The sequence below is a fragment of the Mercenaria mercenaria genome, chromosome 18 (assembly GCF_021730395.1).
Source record: "Mercenaria mercenaria strain notata chromosome 18, MADL_Memer_1, whole genome shotgun sequence".
Lineage (NCBI taxonomy): Eukaryota > Metazoa > Mollusca > Bivalvia > Venerida > Veneridae > Mercenaria > Mercenaria mercenaria.
Window position 1 is genome coordinate 49,272,608 of NC_069378.1, and position 24,002 is coordinate 49,296,609.

The 24,002-nt window shown below is 37.0% G+C and overlaps 2 protein-coding genes across 6 annotated transcripts in view; one reads left to right on the top strand and one right to left on the bottom strand.

Moving 5' to 3' along the window:
* Positions 1-259: 259 nt before the first annotated feature.
* LOC123538958 (protein phosphatase 2C-like domain-containing protein 1) lies at positions 260-21,174 on the bottom strand. 2 transcript variants are annotated; one of them, XM_053529544.1, is made up of 8 exons: positions 21,133-21,174; positions 18,038-18,135; positions 17,098-17,239; positions 12,751-13,594; positions 9,762-9,894; positions 8,132-8,233; positions 4,279-4,502; positions 260-3,700 (listed from the first exon to the last, which is right to left on the bottom strand). In XM_053529544.1, exons 2-8 carry the CDS (start codon positions 18,126-18,128, stop codon positions 2,894-2,896), a joined length of 2,343 nt encoding a protein of 780 aa, XP_053385519.1. In that variant the 5' UTR covers positions 18,129-18,135; positions 21,133-21,174; the 3' UTR covers positions 260-2,893. The 2 variants fall into 2 exon arrangements, with proteins under 2 accessions (XP_053385519.1, XP_053385518.1); XM_053529543.1 differs by having other exon boundaries at positions 21,103-21,165.
* The window catches only part of LOC123539285 (serum paraoxonase/arylesterase 2-like), a 42,464-nt gene continuing 32,537 nt past the window's right edge, over positions 14,076-24,002 (top strand). For 2 of the 4 annotated variants that reach the window (XM_053529547.1, XM_053529549.1), the window contains exon 1: positions 14,076-14,753. Coding sequence is in view for 1 of the 4 variants with exons in the window: in XM_053529546.1 (XP_053385521.1) it covers positions 23,921-23,985 (65 nt within the window). In the remaining 3 variants the exon portion in view is untranslated. Of the gene's footprint in view, positions 14,754-23,826; positions 23,986-24,002 lie in introns of those variants that run through there. The other 2 variants (XM_053529546.1, XM_053529548.1) reach the window with 1 other exon arrangement.

Here is a 24,002-nt window from a genome sequence, read left to right on the forward strand (position 1 = left end):
TTAATTTTGGTACACGGGTGTAACATCATAAAATACAGGTCAAAATCAAACCTGGCTACAAACCACCAATTTTTGATGTACTTATGGCTCCTTTCCAAAATAAAATTTGCCAAACTCCTTGTTTCTGGACAATAAACTCCGACTTTAATGTAACAATAAAGTACCAAAGACGCTGTAGTGTACAACTTCTACGTAACAATAAATTACCAAAGACACTGTAGTGTACAACTTCTACGTAACAATAAATTACCAAAGACACTGTAGTGTACAAGTTTTATTTATTAACAGAAACACAAAAAGTACCGGTATACAATTTAGGTTATTAGGATAAATCAACAGAACAAAGTAAACTTTTATCACAAATCTCATACTGTTTAAATAAATTATATCTGAAAAATATTTATAGTTATCTAAAAGCACCAATACTGCATAAAAGAGACTAAAACAAATGGAGAATTTTTTTCCACAAGCCTCCTGCCAGAGAAACAACCTTTGAGAATTTGTTAACAAAACAAGAAGCTGCATTCAATAAACGCTTGATGCCCCCGGTGGCATCCTTGTCAATACAAAGCAACCTAAGTCCAAAACGAGGTCAAGGTCAAACTGAGGTCAGGTGATGTTTGAAGATGAGGAATGGTCACAGGTTACATCTGCATTAGTATCAAGTCATTCTAGTAAGGGGTATTGATGCTAGACGAAACGGTCCCATTTGGGTAACCTCATACGGACGGACGAACGGACAGGACAATCACTATATGCCTCCCGCCGGGGGCATAAAAAGATGTCATCATTATATGACATATATCCTCCCTGAAAATGCTCCAAAATAGAACATACACTATAGTAACATGTTCCAAGAAGTCCAAAAAATATGAGCATCTCTAACAATAAAATAATACTAATCATAACAAAAATTATCTTTAAACAATTCTATAAGATGTAAACAGTTTCAGAAAGCAAACAAGGTCTTCTTTTAGCACATGTTAAGTATCTATTAGAATCTTGAAGAACCTTTAACCTTTAGTCTGTTGCTGGTAAGTGATTCTGCCTTTGCGGCCAGTGCAGACCAAGATCAGCCGGCACATCAGTGCATGCTGATCATGGTCTGCACTGTTTGCTTTTCACTAAGTAGATTTTCAGTAAACACACCTTCAAATAATAAATGGCACTGCCCAAATTGAAAGATGGACCAGTCCATTTTAGAATTTTAGCGGGGTAAAGGTTAAGAATAAATCAAACAAACAGAACTAAATAATCGTGGTAACAAAAACAAAATCTTGTGTACATGACTGTATATTCTAAATGCATTATCAAAACGAAACTTCAAACTTTAACAATATAAAACATTTACAGAAAATGTGTTAGACTTCGCTACAAAAAAAATCCTCAAAAGTGGTGTATTGTCACTAACTGAAATGATAATCTTAAATTGGGTTAATCATATTCACTTCAAATCTTAAAAAAAAAAGGGCATGAATTAAAGCCCAGATTATTAAAAACATAGCATTGTCCATAACAAAATTACACACTGCTTATGACATTTCATGGGTACGATATATTGATAACTCCTTCAGGACTTTACTAGATGCTACAAAAACAGTAAATAATTTTACTTTATCACATGTCTGATGTCGCGGGAGTGTAATAAAGCCATTAAATAAAAAAGATAACACACTAGTGTAATAAAGCTCTGACATCAACGTCATTTAAAGTAAGGAAACGTTGGTCAGATTGACTTGTTTATTATAGTTGAAGAAAGTAGAATTAATGGTGTTTCAGCAGGAAAAGCTAACATGTTATAAAAAGAATATTACATTTGTGACTTTCCATATTGAATTTATTAAACTTGTTGTCATGAATAAAATTGATGAAATGCTCGGTAGAGCTTCGCACTTTATTATTTTATTCAACTCGTTTAATAAATTCAATATGAAAAGACACTCATGTAATATCCTCTATTTAAATTGTAAAGCCTACAGAGGTAATTCAGTCTATCAATTAAGTAAGAAAATGCCCTCAAAAGTTTGACTTTCCCACAGACCTCTATCATGTTGAGCTGCTTAGTGTTCATTTTTTCAATCAGTTCTCAGAGCTGTAGATTATTTTATGTTTAGTACCTGTGGAAACTATAGCTATTGCTGGAGCAATTAATACCCCAAAGGTTGATAGTGTTTGAGTCAAATTTATTTAGTAACAAAAGAGATAACAGTTTTACATGAAATCAGTACTTAACAAAATAAGGCTAATATAATTGTAATACTGGAGTTTAAAACTTCAATAAAAACATATCTTATTCTTTAAAAGCAACAATTAATTTTATGCAATAAATACTATAAAAATATAAATGTAACCTAAAAATATAAATTCTAAAAAATTTAATACTAGGCTAGAAGTACCCTGATTATATAAAACAAGAAATAAACTGTTACACCAATCAGACATCAGCTGTATCTCATATTGTAGAATTATTAACCCTTATCATGCTGGACGTGATTGATTCTGCCATTGCAACCAGTGCAAATCATGATCAGTCAGTGCAGTCTGATCCTGACCTGCACTGTTCGCCATTCAGTCAGTATATGTTTGGTATGCCCCCCTTTTAACAGTTAATTGTACTGTCCAAATTTATGACGCCCAGGAATTAAACTTGCTATGGTAACCTCTTACGCACATAACATACTGAGTTACCACGATATGCTACAGTAACTGTAGGCTGACTGCAAGAATGCATTAGCCAACAGAACTTGACAACAGTAAACATTAAGTTTTCATTACAACCTCAGTACTTTTAAAACAAAAATAAATTCTAACAAAATTAATAAATTTTGACAAAAGCTATATATATCAGTAACAGTACTGGATAAAGTCTTATAGTGATATTTATACACAAATCTCAAAGACCACTCCCAGGCAAAAGTACAACCATAGCTGTAACATTATCTTTAGCTCCAGCAAGTAACGCTGCTTGAACTAAATGTTGTGCCATAATCTGTGCTTGTCTACGTTGCATCTGCTCACGTGATGGGGGCCCATCAACCATGGAAATTCTCGATATACTACCAGGGAATGATACATTTTCTAGATATGAATCAACATCAGCCTCGTTTCCAGAATCGTCTGAGTCATCACCATGACGACTGCCAATCTCCGTCTGCATGTCAGCGTCAACATACCTCCGAGATCGCTTGTTACTAGATTCCTTTGATGGTGAACCAGTCGGTGTGGAATGTGTTTGGTTGGTTGTTGCTTCAGTTGACCTCTTGTCCTCAGAACCCTTCGAACTACCATTATCTGACCTTTGACCTTTGTCATTACTTGCACTTCCTGACCTTGATCCGCTATCCATTCTCCCTATTTTTTCATCCCCTGAGGAACTATTTTTCAAGCTTTGTTTCTTCTCTTCATTCCCAATTTGCCCTTTATTGTGACTTTTGTCAGTGACCTTCTCTGACCCGTGACCCGACTTGCTGCTCCCTTCTTCCTGCTGACTTTCTGCTACAGATGCCAAAGTTGCGCTCCTCTGTCTGTTTCCAAAGACAAACTCGGCACTCTTTTTGCGAGCGGGAGAACCGTTACTAGAGAACGAGACCTTTCTTGACATTGATTCTTGGGAAGATGGACGTTTGTTCATTTCCTCTAATAGCGGTTTCAGTGTGGAGTTGACCCTACCTGGTGCAGGTATCTGGTTGATAGGTAGTAGCTGAAGTGACACAGTAAATGTATGAAGAATATTCAAAGAATTATACAAAAATATTATCTTTCTCGGCAGACTAACTTTGGTTGAATTTTAATTGCATTCATCCTCAAAATTAGATCCATATGAAAAATAATAGTTTATACAAATCTATTCTAGGTCATTTGTGAAACAAGTTCTACAACTTATATTAATCTCTCTCGACACCTCATTCCTAATAGAATCCATCAAAAGAGGGTATAAGAGGAGAGGCCAGTTTCCCTTTTAATGCCGAGCGCCAAGCAAGGGAGCTACTGGTAGCATTTTTCAGGCATTTTTATGACATAGCCAGAGATCAAACCCATGACCTCACACTCGAAGCAGACGCTCTGCCACTAGGCTATCGAGGCGGAAATAATAATTTCAGTTCATTCAATCTTAGAGATTTTGTGTATTGCTTTTAAACAGTTTATTTAATTAACATCTAAATGATTATCAGAGTTATATGATGATCAACTGATAAGGGTGACAAAAAATTTTCAAGGGAAAATGGCTAGAATATGGTATTTTAATTTTGAAAATACTTGAAGCTTTCTTTTGTTTACCTTAATTAGAAGTGAGGCTGCCTCTTTTTCAGAGAATACCTCCCATACTCCTCTTGTTGCTAAAATTAGAAACTGAGCATACTGGTCGACTGGTACACTAGCTGTATGTGGTTCAACTAGCACACATTTCTTCAGAGTTTTATCACCATGGTTACCCAGGCCTCTGGTGGTCAGGAGAACTCCATTCACACGACATTCCTTAGTGCTGTCACTGAGAGTACCACCTGTTAAAAGACGTGCAACTTTTTAATCTTTACCCTGGTAAATTAACAAGGCAGTCTGAAAGACAGCTAAATCCCCCGCCACTGCTATGGATAGTGAAAGGGTAAACCTTTGATTTTAGCTGTGACCTTGACCTTGAACTGACATGGCTGACTCAACGTCTTGATGAGGTGATCATTTGACCCAAGTTTCATGAAAATCCTTCAAGGGGTTTAGGAGATACAGAGCTGACACCTTTGACCTTCAGTTGTGACCTTGACCTTGAGTTGACATGGCTGACTCATGAGTTCTTGATGAGGTGATCATTTGACCCAAGTTTGATGAAAATCCTTCAAGGGGTTTAGGAGATACAGAGTGGACACAAAATGGAAGGCTCAAACCTTCGACCCTTACTTGTGACCTTGACCTTGAGCTGGCATGGTTGACTCATAATTTCTGCACATCGTTTTGATGAGGTAATCATTTTACCCAAGTTTTATAAAATTCCTTCAAGGGGTTTAGGAGATATAGAGCGGACACGAAATGGAAGGCTCAAACCTTTGACCCTAAGTGTGACCTTGACCTTGAGCCGGCATGACTGACTCATGGGTTCTGCACATCGTCTAGATGAGGTGATCATTTGACCCAAGTTTGATAAAATTCCTTCAAGGGGTTTAGGAGATATAGAGCGGACACAAAATGGAAGGCTCAAACCTTTGACCTTGAGTTGTGACCTTGACCTTGAGCTGACAAGGCTGACCCATGGGTTCTGCACATCGTCTTGATGAGGTGATCATTTGACCCAAGTTTCATGAAAATCCTTCAAGGAGTTTAGAAGATATAGAGCGGACACAAAATGGAAGGCTCAAAACCTTTGACCCTAAGTTGTGACCTTGACCTTGAGCCGGCATGGCTGACTCATGGGTTCTGCACATCGTCTTGATGAGGTGATCATTTGACCCAAGTTTTATAAAATTCCTTCAAGGGGTTTAGGAGATATAGAGCGGACACAAAATGGCAGGCTCAAACCTTTGACCTTGAGTTGTGACCTTGACCTTGAACCGACAAGGCTGACTCATGGGTTCTGCACATCGTCTTGATGAGGTGATCATTTGACCCAAGTTTCCTTCAAGGGGTTTAGGAGATATGGACCGGACACGATTTTGTTACGGACGGACGGACGGACGGACGGACGGACGGAAGGACGGACGGACGCAGACCACTCCTATAATCCCTCCGCCACGGCGGGGGATTAATAAAATAGACTGGTCTACCATTTAGTTTGGGCAGTATCTTTAATTTTTTCAAAGGGGTGTTCAATGAACATTTACTGACTGGGTTGCGAACAGAGCAGACCATGATCAGCCTGCGCTGATCATAAAGGCAAAATCACTTGCCACGAGCAGGCTATAGGTTAATAATTTCCTGTGAAACAGCATAGCAACAGAATAAATGGTGAATCAATGTTAAAGTCTATATTTCTCACAAATCACATAATGGAAGTTCTGCACATCTGATAAATTGTATTAAAAGTAATGACCTAATGCTATTTATCTGTATGATGCAGCGGAATATAGCCTGGAATTGACATATATGTAAAAAGAACCATTTTACAAATGTATGAATTAATGGCAACCCATGAGTAAATTTATGAAATAAAAGCACTGCCTGTGGGTGCCATCACTCATCTGCAAGTTCTGGACATTATGTAAAATTCTCACTTTTTTTAAGTCCAAAGGGCAGGTTAGAATTATGGTTGTGACCCACATAGTTGCCTAAAGATGATAAACAACGTGTGCAAAATTTCAACGCTGTGGAGCTTACAGTTTTTTAGAACAGTTGGACCTAAACAAAAACTTTAACCAATGCTGACGTCTATGATCACTTTACCCAATGTTGACGCCAATGATCAAGTGACGACAATATCTTGTAGAAGTTTATAAACAACAGAAAGTATAAAATTAATGTATAGACAGAAATGTCATAAATAGAATAAATAAGTTTGTGGTCTTACAGGAAACTTACTGGGAGATGACATTACTTTAACCTTTAGCAGCCTGGCGGCAAGTGATTTTGCCTTTGCAATCAGTGCTGACCAAGATCAGCCTGCATAACCCTGCTGGTTGAATAGTAAGTGGTACTGCCCTAATTGAATGTTGGACTGGTCTATTTTAGAAATATAGCAGGGTAAAGGTTAAATAATTTGGATACAGCTGAACCTTACTTTGTGGCCACCTGTATTGAGCAACCACTTGTCTTCAAACAGGCTGAGCCAATTCCCAAATTTACATTTTGTTCCAATTTTAACAAGTCTTATGCAGCCACCTGCTTTGCTGCTTTATTCAGGTGCAAGCCTTTAGATTTATAAAGGTGCATGACTTTAGATATAATATTATGTCAGATATTTCAAATATTACAAAGTGATTTTGTTAGTAAAACTGTTATAAATTATCAACTAAAAGAAGAAACAAGAGCTGTCGGAGGACAGCAACGCTCGACTATTAAACAGCCTTGCCAATTGAATGAAGACAAAAGTCCAAAACGGGGCATAATCTTGTAAAAATGCAAAACAGGGTTATGGAACCTGCACAGTGCATATCAGCTTATGACAGTGGACAAGTGTGTGAAGTTTCAATCCAATCCCATTAGTGAGTACTGAAATACCAGCTTACATACAAAACCTTAACCAAAAATTTCTAAGTAGAAAAACGGGGCATAATTTTGTAAAAATACAAAGAAGAGTTATGAGACCTAAGCATTACATGTCAGATCATGATAGTGAACAAGTATGTGAAGTTTCAATCCATTCCCATAAGTGAGAACTGAGATACCAGCTTACATACAAAACTTTAACCAAAAATTTCTATGTCGAAAAAGGGGCATAATTTTGTAAAAAAGCAAAATAGAGTTATGGAACCTGTGCAATGTAAGTCAGTTTATCACAGTGAATAAGTGTGTAAAGTTTCAATCCATTCCCATGAGTGGTTACTGAGATACCAGCTTACATACAAAAACTTAACCAAATCGGGACGTGGACGCAGACGCGGATGCCGATGCATGGGCTAGTCCAACAGCTCTACTATGCTTTGAATAGTCAAGCTAAAAAATGGTACAGTGAATGCCAAATTCATTTGTGGCATGTAGAATTTAGACCTGCAACAGAATATGATGTGAAATAGAAGCAGCTCAGTTTTATCACATAACTCGTAAACTTTATGATAAAGTATCAACCTAAATAATAATGACTTTTGATGTTTTATAATTATGTTACATGCATTGCTGACAAGTACTCCCTTTGTAACAAAACATCAGACATTGATGACAACATTGATACTACATTTTGTATTTACAAAGAAAAATTACTTTGTTTTTTGTTTGTTTTGGATTCAATGCCATTTTTTAAAATTTAAAGTATTTATTGGCAAATCTGTTCGCCTCAAGTAACTGCCAACTTTCCCAGCATGAATAAGAGGTAAAGGATAAATGATTTCAGACACAGTATCTTTTATCAAATCGTCACAGAGAACATTTGCCTTACCCGAGAATCAAACACATGATCTCGCGATCCGTAGATCTACACTCTCCTTACTGAGCACAAATTAATAATAACATCTGCATGGTATTTTGCTACACAGAGTTACTAAATTCATACCATCTTTTAGGATCCTATTTTTCTCCTTTTTGTTGCTGGGAGTATGGTCCTTGGTCAGTGAATATGCCCGGTTTCCTCGCACTAAAACTGCATGTACGTTACCTGTAGAGTACAAAAATACAAAATTAGACATAGCAATTTTAAACAGGTAAAGGTCTAATTTGCAATTCATCTCAGTCTATTTTGTTTAAACTGAACAATTTTACTAAAATATTAAATCCAAATAGTTTAACATTGACTGCCTATGTATATAAAATGAGCCGCGCTATGAGAAAACCAACATAGTGGCTTTGCGACCAGCATGTACCTGCGCATCCGTGCAGTTTGGTCAGGATCCATGCTGTTTGCTTTCAAAGCCTATTGCAATCAGAGAAACCATTAGCAAAAAGCATAGATTCTGACCAGACTGCGCATCTGGATCCATGCTGGTCGCAAACACACTATGTTGGTTTTCTCATGGCGCGGCTCAAATATTTTGAAGGTGCTGGACAACACAATTTCTTTTGGGTGTTTTTCACTCATATTTCCTAGACGCAATGCACCAAAGAAACAATCATGAATAAGCAATTTCATCCTGATCAGTTTATCAAACACATAGATGTTTATTCAGCATAGTACAAAAAACACATTGTCAATGATAAAAAACCTCATTTGTTTACCAACAGAGAAAGATCTGACTCTGTATTCTTATGAACATTTCAATTCTGTTTTGTTTAAAAATATTTAAATGAACTATCAAAACTTCAGGGCAAACCACTTGGGAATTAACTGATTTAGCTTTCAGTTCTTGATGATTTTTCTTGCTGGGTTAAAATCATACCACAAAAATGTATGGTTCCAACAGATTTTGGAGGTTTTAGACCAATAGCTAGTCTAATGATTTCACTTACCAGCATTAGCTAAGTGTAAGGTTCCAGCAGTCTGGAGGTTTTAGAACACAAGCTAGTTCAATGAGACAATGACTTCAATTACTATCATTAGCTAGATATAACAGTCTTTGCAGTTTCTACACCAGTAGCTAGTCAAATTACTTCACACCAGCATTAGCTAGATGTACGGTATTCACAGATTTTGGAGGTTCTAGACCACTAACTATTCTTATGACCACTTACCAGCATTAGCTACATGGATGGTTCCAACAGTCTTTGGAGGTTCTAGACCACTAGCTAGTCTTATGACCACTTACCAGCATTAGCTACATGAATGGTTCCAACAGTCTTTGGAGGTTCTAGACCACTAACTATTCTTATGACCACTTACCAGCATTAGCTACATGGATGGTTCCAACAGTCTTTGTAGGTTCTAGACCACTAGCTATTCTTATGACCACTTACCAGCATTAGCTACATGAATGGTTCCAACAGTCTTTGGAGGTTCTAGACCACTAGCTATTCTTATGACCACTTACCAGCATTAGCTACATGAATGGTTCCAACAGTCTTTGGAGGTTCTAGACCACTAACTATTCTTATGACCACTTACCAGCATTAGCTACATGGATGGTTCCAACAATCTTTGGAGGTTCTAGACCACTAGCTATTCTTATGACCACTTACCAGCATTAGCTACATGGATGGTTCCAACAGTCTTTGGAGGTTCTAGACCACTAACTATTCTTATGACCACTTACCGGCATTAGCTACATGGATGGTTCCAACAGTCTTTGGAGGTTCTAGACCACTAGCTAGTCCACTAATTTCACTGTCTGCATCTTGTCCACACTCATCTCCACTATCTTTTGCAATGTCAGATTTAGGTACATCCTGTAAAAATTGAATACAGATATTGAACGCATGAAACAAACACAATTTTTTTGAAAGGAAAACCATGTATAAGGTTACCCAGTGTTTTTTATTTTAAGAATTTTTACTTTTCTTTCACAACAAAATTATCACTAATTTAGTAAAAGTGGAAGTTATGATTTTTGACAATGGTTTAAACTAGACAGGAGTATCTATCTCCTGCCTGTATCCAGACAGGCCAGATATGGCAGAGCACCTAGGTATGTAACAGAATTGTTTACAGACTATGTTCCTAGTAGACAAGGTTTAACTGAGGTCGTCAGAAAATTCTGAATGTCGTTATGATGTTCCATACAACAAGTGCAAAACATTCAATGATAGAAGTTTCTGTACTGTTGGTCCAAAACTGTGGAATAAACTGCCGTTAGAATTGTGCACAAGTAAATCACTTGATACATTCAGAAAAAAATCTTTTAACACTGTTTAGAGACTTCATGGCACTGTTTTAAATTTTTTAATAATTGTTTTACATTCGATAACAGCAGGTGTTAGTTTTTAAATTTTTGTGAGTTTTTACATTTCATCATTTATATTTTTAAGGTTTGTTTATTAAATGTACAATGCCATAGAATATGTCATTGTATAGAAACAGGCGTTTAATCAACTTAATCAGTTTCAGTTAAATGTATTCATTCCTTGCTAGGTAAGCAAGTCATTTTGGGCACGTCTTATGGTATTATGTATACTGTGTACCTCTAGTTAGCACTCACTGCCTAATAGAAGTGCAACCCCATATTAAAGAAAATGTAATCAAGTGAATACATTATGCCAGTAGCGATTCATATTAAATGGGCCAAAAAAACGTAATACCACCAGGGATGTACATAAAGGTGTATACGATCAACCGTATCTCTTACCAGCCCACCCACTTAGCTCAGTAGGAAAGCATTGGTCTACGGACCGCGGGGTCGTTAGGCAAGTTGGCAGTTACTTGCTGAGAACAGGTTTGTACTAGTACAGAATCCAGGAACACTGGTTAGGTTAACTGCTCGCTGTTACATGACTGAATTTTTCAGTGAAATACTGTTGAAAAATGGCGTTAAACCCAAAACAAACAAGAGGGCCATGATGGCCCTATATCGCTCACCTGAGTAGAGTTGCTTGCTTGAACAAATTTCTTAGCTAAAGCTTTAAGATATAGGCCTTCTGGTTTATTTTTAGCAAATTTATGAAGATTTCCCTATGCACAATCAAGTAACCCTGGGGCTGTGTCAATTTGACCCTGGGGGGGTCAAGATTTGAACAATTTTGTAGAGGTCCACTAGGCATTGCTACATGTCAAATATCTAAGCTCTAGGCCTTCTGGGTTTTTTTTTTAAGAAAATTTTGAAGATTTTTCTATGTAAAATCAAGTAACCCCATGGGGCGGAGCCAATTTGACCCCGGGGGTCATGATTTGAATAAATTTTGTAGAAGTCTACTAGGCAATGCTACATGTCAAATATCTAAGACCTAGGCCTTCTGTTTGATTTTTAGAAAATGTTTGAAGATTTTCATATGTAAAATCAAATGACCCCTGGGGCGGGGTCAATTTTGATCCCGGGGGTCATGATTTGAATAAATGTTGCAGAGGTCCAATAGGCCATGCTACATGTGAAATATCTAAGCTCTAGGCCTTCTGGTTTATTTTTAGAAATTTTTTGAAGATTTTCATATGTAAAATCAAGTGACCCCTAGGGCGGGGTCAATTTTGACCCCGGGGTCTTGATTTGAATAACTTTAGTAGAGGTCCACTAGGCAATGCTACATGTGAAATATCTAAGCTCTAGGCCTTCTGGTTTATTTCAAGAAATTTTTTGAAGATTTTCCTATGTAAAATCAAGTGACCCCTGGGGCTGGGTCAATTTTGACCCCGGGGTCATGATTTGAAAAAATTTAGTAGAGGTCTACTAGGCAATGCTACATGTCAAATATCTAAGCTCCTGGGCTTATGTTTTTTGAGAAGAAGATTTTTTAAGATTTTCCTATGTACAATCAAGTAACCCCTGGGGCGGGGTCAATTTTGACCCCGGGTTCATGATTTGAATAAACTTGGTAGAGGTCCACTAGGCAATGCTTCACACCATATATCTAAGCTCTAGGACTTCTGGTTTTTGAGAAGAAGATTTTTTAAGATTTTCCTATGTAAAATCAAGTGACCCCAGGGGCGAAGTCAATTTTGACCCTGGGTGTCATGATTTAAACAAATTTTGTAGAGGTCCACTAGGCAATGCTACATGTCAAATATCTAAGCTCTAGGCCTTCTGGTTTATTTTTAGAAATTTTTTGAAGATTTTCATATGTAAAATCAAGTGACCCCTTGGGTGGGGTCAATTTTGACCCGGAGGTCATGATTTGAACAAATTTAGTAGAGGTCCACTAGGCAATGCTACATGTCAAATATCTAAGCTCTAGGGCTTCTGCTTTTTGAGAAGAAGATTTTTTAAGATTTTCCTATGTAAAATCAAGTCACCCCTGGGGCGGGGTCAATTTTGACCCCGGGGTCATGATTTGAACAAAATTGGTAGAGGTCCACTAGGCAATGCTTCACACCAAATATCTAAGCTCTAGGTCTTCTGGTTTTTGAGAAGAAGATTTTTAAAGTTTTTCCTTTCAGTTGCCATGGCAACAAGAGTTCTCCATGGAATTCAATTCTTTGAACAATTTTGAAAGGGTGCCACCCAAGGATCATTCCTGTGAAGTTTGGTGTAATTCTGCCCAGTGGTTTTCAAGAAGAAGATTTTTTTACAAATTGTTGACGCACGACGGACATCAAGCGGTCACAATAGCTCACCTTGTCACTTCGTGACAGGTGAGCTAACAAAAAATATCACTTACCTGTATAACACATGTGGCAGCTGAGCATCCACTCCATCTTATTTTCGAATTCTCATCTTTTCCATAGGATAACAAAATATCTAGCAAATAATATGCCTTTGAAAACGCACTTTCCATCTTTCGCTCAAAAGGCGATTTCTCCTTTTTCTTTTTTCGTGAAGAATCTAGGTTGTCTGTCTCGTCATCTTTTACGCTATTTTCTGGAGAATTATCCATTTTCTTGATCAGTTCATTGTATTTGTCCTCACAAATATTGATGATATTTTGAATAATTCCAACGCTTTCATCATACAACATTGCCCTTTCACTTTGTGTTGTATCAGGCCTTTCAAACTTGTAATGCGAGATGTCCGTTTCACCAAACAAGTTTCCTGCCAGGACGGATTTTGTCCGTGGGTCAAACTTTATCATTTCACTAAGTAACAATTTATGCAGTTCGCTGGCAGCAACCTCAGCTGCAAATCTCCCATGGTAACCATCATACAATCCAAAGAAACATTTATGTTTATCCTCGCCGAAACAGTCTTGAAATGTCCTTGCATCTTCCATGTATGATTTCCACCTCTCATTAGCGCTTGCTGCAATGCCGACAGCATAAACGCATTCTGGACTACAGTTCAATGACACCCCACCCACCTGCGCGTTCACATCTTCTCTAACCTGTCGTAGTTCCTCATAATTCCCATCAAGCAGAGCTTTCAAATATTCATACGCATCATTGACTTCTTCAATCTGCTGTGGAGTTACCGGCTTGTCCTTTGTTGCTGCAGCTTTCATTTTCCTCAGAACAAAATTCCTACGTTTCAACAACGTATCTGAATTTTTTGGTTCTTCTGTTCCATACCTGCAATAAAAAATAGCCTGATTCTAGTCTTTTTCTTCAGGGAAATCAGATGTAAAATTACTACATTATATATACACTATAATCGGTCCCGTAAAAATGGAGAAAAGTATAAATTTCAGTCTGATATCTCAATCACGATCACCTGCCAAGCAGGAAACTGTTGGTCGCACCTTCAGATAATCAATAAACGTGTCAATCGGTCTGATTGTCACTTTGATAATCGGTCCGTAATTAGCGCGTGACGCAATCAGTGCTCGCGCGGCACATCCTTTAATGTTTGCAGACAGCCGACTGCGGTGTATTAAACATTTTTGACTGGTTTCCTAACATTTCTGACTGGGTCCAAATCATTTCGACGGGGATCCACTTCTTTTATTTAGAATCCGACGGATGGTTTATTTCAAAAGGCTATGTTTGATCAAAGAAGTATAAAATACATTTATTTTTATAGCTCTTTGGTTTGATCACGGTAACAAAACAAATGGTCGCTGCATTTAATCAAAGAGCTATAATTGTACATTATAGGTCTTTGATTTAATGACACATCACACGGAAAACCGATAAAAATAATTTTTACAATTACTTGATTTGAAAAAATTACATGATTCATTTGTTGGGGCTCCAGTTGAAACAAATGCAGAAAATCGTCTTTGCAACCCGACTGTACAAAAAAGAAAAAAATGGACCGGCAACCACGAATGATAAAGAAAACCGGAGTGGCACTGTTTATTAAATCGGTCTTTTAAAAAACGTTTCAAAATGAAATTTTGTTTACATCAGAAGAGAACATATAACTTTATACAGTAATGTAGTTGCTTATTGAAGTACAACGTAAGTGAAATGAAATATCCGTGGCCAACCCGCGTGACGTTTTGGTACTATACATGCGGGAAATTCGATCTCAGCGTTCAAATAACGTACACATTCGGTCCGCGGCAGATTATTCTTTAAATACTGAGGCTGTTTAGCAGAGAATATGTGTCGTGTAACTCACTTTGACGCATTGTATTTTATAGAATTCCGTCAAAGATTGAGGAAACATCACAAAGTATCTGCCGTGTATACGGTATCGAAGTCACGTGCGTTGGCTTTTAGACTAGTTACCCACACGGTGTCAGTGCCTCGTATTATCTCGGAAAAACATCGAAATTTAAACAAAGTAACGATCACACATAACACTGAATAACTGTCTTCATTGTATGGTAACGCGCGGTGACTGGTAACTCAGTTTTAATGCATGACATGCTTATTTCTTTACCCTATTACGTTTTACAAAATATGTAATATTGGGAATGCGGTGGGTGGGGTAGCGCCAGGATTTTCGTTTCGGACCGATTGAGTTATCAAAATTTCCGGAGCCCTGCACTATATTATAGACACATCACCAAAATCAAATTTTGTTAATAAGGAAATCTATATGGACATAGATGTACTAACAGCAAAAGCATGATTATGCAGGTAGATTTTGCTGCTCCCTTGGTCAGCTGCATGTATAAGCAGCCATCTGTCTAAAGCACAGGGGTGGCAAGTTCAATTGTCTGTATTGCTCATGTTGTCCCAAAGCTTGTACGGAGAAGTGAAATTTGACCAGAATTTACTATATAACTATCATACGGACAAGTACAAAATAGCAATTAACAAAAATGGACAAGCAAGTCAAAATCAGATTTTGTCACCCCTGAAGCAGCCCGATTTTGCCATCCCTTGGTTGACTGCTTAAGGCAGATGACTTCTTATATAACGAGCACCACCTGCAGGTGCCTTTGCTTGTCTACAAGTGCTGGACAATATGCAAGAAAAGAGTTATGGTTTTTGGCCTTCTTACTCATTTTAATTGATGACAAAATGAATGTATCAAGTTTCAAAGCTATAGTAAGTATTCAAGTAAAAGTGAACTTAACCAAACAACACCAAAGAAATACTGATTTTTTTTTAAAGTTAAAAAGGTCCATAATTCTGTCAAAATGCAAGTTAAATAATACACACACGCACACATTATACACATTTGCAGAAGTCGGATGTGGGTGGATTTCACAGTTAATTGGAATAAGCCTTTATTTTACTGTTGATCTGAACAAGTCAGTGTAGCTAACACTGGTTTCATCATTCTGAAGTCTTGATGTTTTCTCCAAAACCTCAATTAGGATATCCGTCATTTTATTTTTATAGCTTTTTGGTATAACGTATTCATTTTTTTCTCAAGTTCCTTTATTTTTCTAATGCAAAAAGTAAAGCTAGAGTTTGGTATGAACTATCTTCACAATTGTCATGAATTTTGGTCTAATTATTCAGAAACGGTAAGATACTAAATGTGCAAAATTTGAAAAAACAAGAGCTGTCACTAATGGTGACAAATGCCCCCGCAGCACCTTGACCTTTGACCTGGTGACCCCAAAGTCAGTAGGGTTGGTGTACTCATAAAGTACTATCAGCATGTAAAGCTTGAAGGTCCTGGGTGCAGTAGTTCGCGAGTAAAGTGCCTTCATGCAAAAAGTTAATGTTGGCCCCTGTGACTTTGACTTTGACCTGGTGACCCCAAAGTCAGTTGGGGTGGTGTACTCAATAAGTACTATCAGCATGTGAAGTCTGAAGGTCCTGGGTGCAGTGGTTCACGAGTAAAGTGCCTTCATGCAAAAAGTTAATGTTGGCTTCTGTGACCTTGACCTGGTGACCCCAAAGTCAGTAGGGGCGGTGTACTCAATAAGTACTATCAGCATGTGAAGTTTGAAGGTCCTGGGTGCAGTGAATCGCGAGTAAAGTGCCTTCATGCAAAAAGTTAACGTTGGCCCCTGTGACCTTGACCTTTGACCTGGTGACCCCAAAGTCAGTAGGGGCGATGTACTCAATAAGTACTATCAGCAGGTGAAGTTTGAAGGTTCTGGGTGTAGTGGTTCGCGAGTAAAGTGCCTTCATGCAAAAAGTTAATGTTGGCCCCTGTGACCTTGACCTTTGACCTGGTGACCCCAAAGTCAGTAGGGGCGGTGTACTCAATAAGTACTATCAGCAAGTGAAGTTTGAAGGTCCTGGGTGCAGTGGTGCGTGAGTAAAATGCCTTCATGCAAGAAGTTAACGTTGGCCCCTGTGACCTTGACCTTTGACCTGGTGATCCCAAAGTCAGTATGGGTGGTGTACTCAATAAGTACTATCAGCATGTGAAGTTTGAAGGTCCTGGGTGCAGTGGTTCGCGAGTAAAGTGCCTTCATGCAAAAAGTTAACGTTGTGACTAACGAACGAACGAACTGACGGACGGACAGTTGAAAACTAATATGCCTCCCTTTGGGGGCATAAAAAGAGAAAAAGTAAAGATGTGCTATGTAGTATTTGCAATTAATCTTTGGATCACTTTAAAAAATAAGCTTGTCATATTAAACTGAATGCAAAATCCTGAGTCTTAGCTTTAAGTTTTGTCAAAGCACTGTGAAACTAGCTTCTATACAGTGTTCACATAAACATTTACCTCAGTTTTGTCAAAGCTTCTATACAGTGTTCACATAAACACTTACCTCAGTTTTGTTAAAGCACTGTGAAACTGTCGATGTTCTTTCAGCTGTGTAAGTGGAATGTAAGATTTACATTTTTCACAAGTAATGGAAATATCTGGTCCTGGTCTATGTGGATAATCTGTTAGCATGGTCTCTGGAGTATCTGAGAAATGACAAAAAAGAAGCACCAGTCATTTAGCAATTTTAAGCCCACAATCGTTTAAATTAAGGCAACACATTTAAATATCACTAAAACCACATAAAAGGGGCTTTAGTCTCAAGTCTACATCATTTTTTTTCCAGTCATTAAGAGAGTAGTTTCATTTCTTAGGGTTAATTTGTAAGTTACAAGGATGTCACTGCCAAGGGGCACAACTCATGACATCATAATTAGACAATGTCCTGAGAGTACTAAATGCATACAAAGTTGACAATGATGATGTATACTAAGTTTCATTTAAACTGGAAGAAAGCTCTAAGAGTTTAGTCCACAATGTTTGAATGAAGCTGCAATAGTTCTAAGTCCAAAAAACAACAGTAACCCAAGACAAAAACTACCCAGTAACATGCGCATGTACACTTTGTGTTGACAACCTAAACACCAGGCTTCATTTGAATTCGATGAAAACTGTAGGAATTGAAGAACGTGCGAGGAACACTACACACCTCTCTGCTCTTCACACACCGAGGAACATTAAACTGAGAGAGTCAGTTCTATCAGTATTTATTCATAAATTAACTAAAGTTAAGCCCTAAAAGATGTAGCAAAGAAAAGTGTTAGTGACTAGAATTATTATACTTGATAGATATGAAACAAAAGAGAATATTAATTTAATAGAATGCTCATTTGCTACAGAACTGGAAAAAAAAACAGGGTTGGTAACTCTAGCCAGGTAAAGTTTGGTTACCTTCAATAAACAACTCTTTTTTAGGCCCAACAATTATTATCAAATAATCATACCAGTTCTGCCAACATTGCGCCCTTGGAAGGCGTGGGTAGGGTCATAATACTCCCGCTCTGACCTCTCGAAATTCTCGGACTCAGATGTCATCTTTCACCTGAAATAAGAATAAAATAAAACATCCAATAAACTAAGTTTTACCAAAAAATATAAAAGCAATTAACATAAGTAGATGCACTAATTAACATTAAGTTAGTAGATGCACTGAGTGTTTTTTAGATGAAAAGAATCTACCTAGAAGAACAAGAGGGCCATGATGGCCCTATATTGCTCACCAGAGTTGATCTGGCCTTAACTGACCAAGGTTTTGATCCAACATGAACTACTTTCAAACTTGACCTAGAGATCATCAAGACAAACATTCTGACCTCGTTTCACTGTAAAACATATTTACTATGTCCATTAACTAACTTGCCTCACGTGAAAATTAGTAAACTGGGGTAATTTCGGATATGCACGTCTATTCTATTGGGTCACAACTGTGGCATCTAGAGTGTTAAAAAGTTTTTCCTTTGATTTGAGCTGGTGATCTAGTTTTTGACCCCACATGCTCCAGATTCGAACTTAATCTAAAGTCATCAAGACGAACATTTTATTCTTTTACTGTACATAATATATACATATGAACTAACTATATAAATGAATATAATCAGTCAACCATTATAATTATTCCATGGATATGACATGCAAATAATCTAGGTTCCAGTAACCGGACCTCTAGACCAGAAGTCTAGGAATCCAGATACCAGACCTCTAGACCAACCTTAGGGCTGTCTTAAATTGAGGTCCGGTAATTAACACTGAAAATGATATTTGAAGACAGGAAACTATAATTTATCTGTCAAAAACAGGAGAAGATTTTAAAAGTTTGCTCTCATTTTTGTGGTTTTAAAGTGACAAACACAGAAGTTTTATATCCTTTAATCCCAAGAAAAGCTTGACCGCGAATTTGAAGAGGTATCAGTTTGATGATTTATTAATAGTAGTCACCAATTTGTTTACTATACATAATAGAATTTAAGCTTTATCAAATTTGTGACTTTTTTAGGACTGAAAGATTGAAATAGTTTAAACATAATTATGCTTTTATTTATCTAAGACTTGGATTGTGCTCATAAATTGCTTAATTCCTTTTACTGCTTGATTAAGGAACAGTGACTTACTTAAATCGCTGCTAAACTTTCAAATGTAACATATGTCTCCAACCCTGAGCGAGATCTATTCAATAAAGAAAATTCATCAACAGCGAAAACCTAAATATGACAACTGATTATACCTTTACCTAAGCAATCATCATATACACTGGTAATACAGTACACAATATAGTACATGTATATTGATTACCGGTCATCTAGGCTTAGATATAGATATAGCCATTTCCAACTTGTACAATCATGTCCTAGCAATTATATGACAGTTATGACTGAGAGCCAGTTCCAGTTACACAGGAACTTTTATTTGATATAGCCATCTTTTTTCAAATTAATAATAGAAACAACACGATTAACCATTAAAGGGCCTTACGTTTTGTTATGAACATATTAGGCCTAAAAAATTAATTTTTTTCCGGTTAACTGTCACATGCTCAATAAAATTAGGGTAGGTAGGTCGGAAAATTTTTTTTTTGACTTTTCAGAAATAATTTTTGTGTCAAAAAACGAATTACAAATAAGAGGTTTACACCGTTTATGCATGCCTTTAGAACATCAGTAAGTTGACTTTTAACATCACTGTCAGACTATGTTTAAAGCATAAAAACTGCAGTTTTGAAAAAAATATTCTCCAAGGCTATAAAAACATTTAGTGTGGAGCCAAAAATTTAGGGTGGGTCGGGATACCGGTGTAGCAGTATGTATATAATTATTCTATGATATCGATTGTCCGATTAGCTCAGTTGGTAGAGCATCTGACTTGCAAGCAGAAGGTCACAAGTTCGAGTCCTGTATCGTGCTGCACACTGTTCTGCTCCTATTACATTGGTGCCGCGAGTGTGGTGACTAGCCTTGGAATCCTAGAGCTAGGGTGAAGCAATGGCTGGGTTAGTCAAAAGAATCTGAGTTTTTCTTTGAAAAAAGAGGGAGGAATGTAGCAGTGTGTATATAATTATTCTATGATATCGATTGTCCAATTAGCTCAGTTGGTTGAGCATCTGACTTGCAAGCAGAAGGTCGCAGGTTCGAGTCCTGTACCGGGCTGCACATTTTTCTGCTCCTATTACACCCTTGGAAACAAACTAATAGGAGAGATCGTGTTTGCATACAAATTCTATTTTTAGAACTGATAAGACAGTGATCGGGTGGGCAGAAGCCGACCGTCCATGTTTTTTGTAAACAGTGATGTTTTTCTAACGGTCTAAACTTTCTTAAAACACAAATTACATAAATAATTTTTTGATCAATGGAAAGGTTATAAAACAAGCAATTTATTGATTACTTTTAATTGTTATTTCGAAATAAAATGGATCAATTATGAACGCTTAACTTACACTGTTTTTCTTAAGGTTGTGAAAATCACTACGCCGCTTTTAAAATTATATGTCATTTAAAACGTTTATTCATTGAAAAAAGATATTTGGATACAAAAATATGAAGATTGTTAGTATTTCAAATCTTTTTGAATTTTGAAAATCCATAAATGAGCAAAAAAGTTATTAAAAATTAAAAATTCTGATTCAATACGCAAACGGTGTTAAAATCATTTGTTTTGCCAACCACCAGATAAACAGATGTTAACGCGTGACGTCACGGCGATCTCTCCTATATTATTTTCATGCTCATCGAGTAATTCCAATTTTCAATTATTGTTTACTCATATATCTGTCACAGATTTGAATACCTGATTAACTAGTAGAACGTACAATAGAAAATAAATGTAACCTGATACAGAAGTGGATATTTACTTCATTGACAATACAGACACACGAGTCAGTCGAATAGGCGTGCATATCCGAAATTACCCCAGTTTACTAATTTTCACGTGAAGCAAGTTAGTTAATGGACATAGTAAATATGTTTTACAGTAACTACTACTTGATTTTAACGTTATAAAATAAATACACCAATACCAAAATCAGTTTAGAAAAGAGTAAATTTACACGGAATCCTCTGCGAAAATTGGTTTCTTGGTGCATCCAATGGAGGCAGTAAACAGTTTTGAGCTGTTAGTGTCGAATTGGCCGGGGTGAAATTTACAAATAAGAGGCAATTTACGGAATGAAGTGCATATTTGAACTTCTAAATAATAATAATTGCTAGAATTGAAGTTTCAGCGGCTAGAATTGAGTTTCACTTATTTAAAGAAAATCAGTTGAGTAGCCTTGATCTTGATAGTATGACGTAATGACTTGCAGGAGCGTATACATGCTTCCTCTGAGCTAGCTGAAAGTGGGGTTGTCATTTTAGCAGGTGCCTCAGGAAAAGTGGAATAGTGAAAAAACGGTACGGAGGGCCCATATATTTCAGCTTATTTTCAGATTTTACAGTGTTACTGGAGTACGGAACAGTGTAGCAATTGTGGCTATCATTTTCAGGGAATTTTCTGCAGCGATTGAAAAATTGGCAAATTTAGCTTTTTTCGTCATCAGTTTCCGCGACCGGGAGAGCACAAAATTCAGGTCTTGTAAACAGAAAACTAGATATTAGAGATGTATTGCAGATGGTTTGTAACGATAGACATACAGTGATGTTAATGTTGCAATATCTTTATTTCAGGTGTGTGGTTACAGACTTTTGTGTGAGGTTTTGAAAGTTAGGTTGGCGACTCTAGGCCGAGAAGCTCAGAAAACTGTTTACTGCCTCCTTAAGAGCAAATCTTGAAAATTTGTAAGTTCTTCCATGTGCATTTATTTGATGTCTTAGAGGTTTTTCAGCATGATTTGTGAAGGAATATGAGTTTTAAAGTTAATTTTGAAGCAAAATGAGAGTTTTTAAGAGCAATAACTAAGGGGAGATAACCGCGATTCAGACATGAAAGTCAGTTTTACAGTGTTTTCCGAGCCGATATAATGAAAGATATATCTGTTATGACACCATTTTACTTAGACATATGCTTACTGTGACATTAAAGTCGTCAAATAAGGCATTTAAATGCAAATTCATTGATTTCTATTAATTCAGTAAGCTTTTTAACAGCAAAATAGCGGCTCGGACTGTGGAACAGACCTCGGGGGTACTTTCGGCAGTATGTCCTCTGAATCAGTATTTCGTTGTTCGTTTCAGTTTAGAATTTATGTACATATTGCATATAACATAGATTCCAGTCACAGCACACAAAGTTTAGAGAATAGACATCTTTTCCCCTGAAATAGATGGATTTTGAAAGGTTTGTCTCAAAAGTAACGTTTTTCTCATATTTCATCACTCGCGGAAAGTGATCATTATCAAATTGAGGTCTTAACATGGACTCGTGGTCTGATGCAGTCAGTTCTATGGGTTGAAAGTCATGTACATCATAGCTAAATATCACAGTGCAGATAATTATCTTCAAATAGACACCATTTACTGTCTTGGAATAGACAAATTAGCATGTAGTGGTATTTTGTGAAACGTTAAGACGGTGACATATGGTGCTCATGCATGTGCTTGTAGCTTCCTGGAGCAGGTCCAGCACAGTACCAGTGACTTAAAATTGCTATAATATTCAGCCAGCTTGGCAGCTGAACATATTTAGATACTAAACACATGGCTGAGACCTCATTTCTGTATGCAGTGGGCCTTAAATGAAACTATAATGTTACTAGTTAATTTCGGTACGCGTTCCTGGCAGAATGTTTGCATACATGATGTACTCCAGTTGTCAAAATTTTCAACAGCATATGTTGGATATGTATGAAATTGGGTTTCTTTTGGTCAGAATTGATTAAATTACAAAATAAACAACAAATGTCATACTATTGGGATCACTTTTGTCTCCCTTAAGGAGGCAGTAAACAGTTTTGAGCTGTTAGTGTCGAATTGGCCGGGTGAAATTTACAAATAAGAGGCAATTTACGGAATGAAGTGCATATTTGAACTTCTAAATAATAATAATTGCTAGAATTGAAGTTTCAGCGGCTAGAATTGAGTTTCACTTATTTAAAGAAAATCAGTTGAGTAGCCTTGATCTTGATAGTATGACGTAATGACTTGCAGGAGCGTATACATGCTTCCTCTGAGCTAGCTGAAAGTGGGGTTGTCATTTTAGCAGGTGCCTCAGGAAAAGTGGAATAGTGAAAAAACGGTACGGAGGGCCCATATATTTCAGCTTATTTTCAGATTTTACAGTGTTACTGGAGTACGGAACAGTGTAGCAATTGTGGCTATCATTTTCAGGGAATTTTCTGCAGCGATTGAAAAATTGGCAAATTTAGCTTTTTTCGTCATCAGTTTCCGCGACCGGGAGAGCACAAAATTCAGGTCTTGTAAACAGAAAACTAGATATTAGAGATGTATTGCAGATGGTTTGTAACGATAGACATACAGTGATGTTAATGTTGCAATATCTTTATTTCAGGTGTGTGGTTACAGACTTTTGTGTGAGGTTTTGAAAGTTAGGTTGGCGACTCTAGGCCGAGAAGCTCAGAAAACTGTTTACTGCCTCCAATGTAAACAATGACTGGTTTCCTGCGGCTATTCCGTTATTCTCCCTTCGTGTAAAACATTATAACTAAGTACTTTTACTCAGAGCTCAAAATTACAAGTAATTTCAACTCTGTTACAGAGTCTGTACCAGAGAAGAAAAAATGCCTTTCAACAGAAAAAAAGAAATACAATAGAAATTACTAATCCACTTTGTCGACGACAACGCTAAGCAATTAAAGTCATTCTAAAATTTTACCTTACCCAATTAGTACACTGGTGCTCTCAAAGGGGCGTTGAATTATCTCTTTTAATATTGTGGGTAAAATGTATGTGAAAATAGTATGCATTAGCCTTTTGCTAATTTTGTTACAACACATGGCAAGAATTATGTAAGTATCCTTAGAAA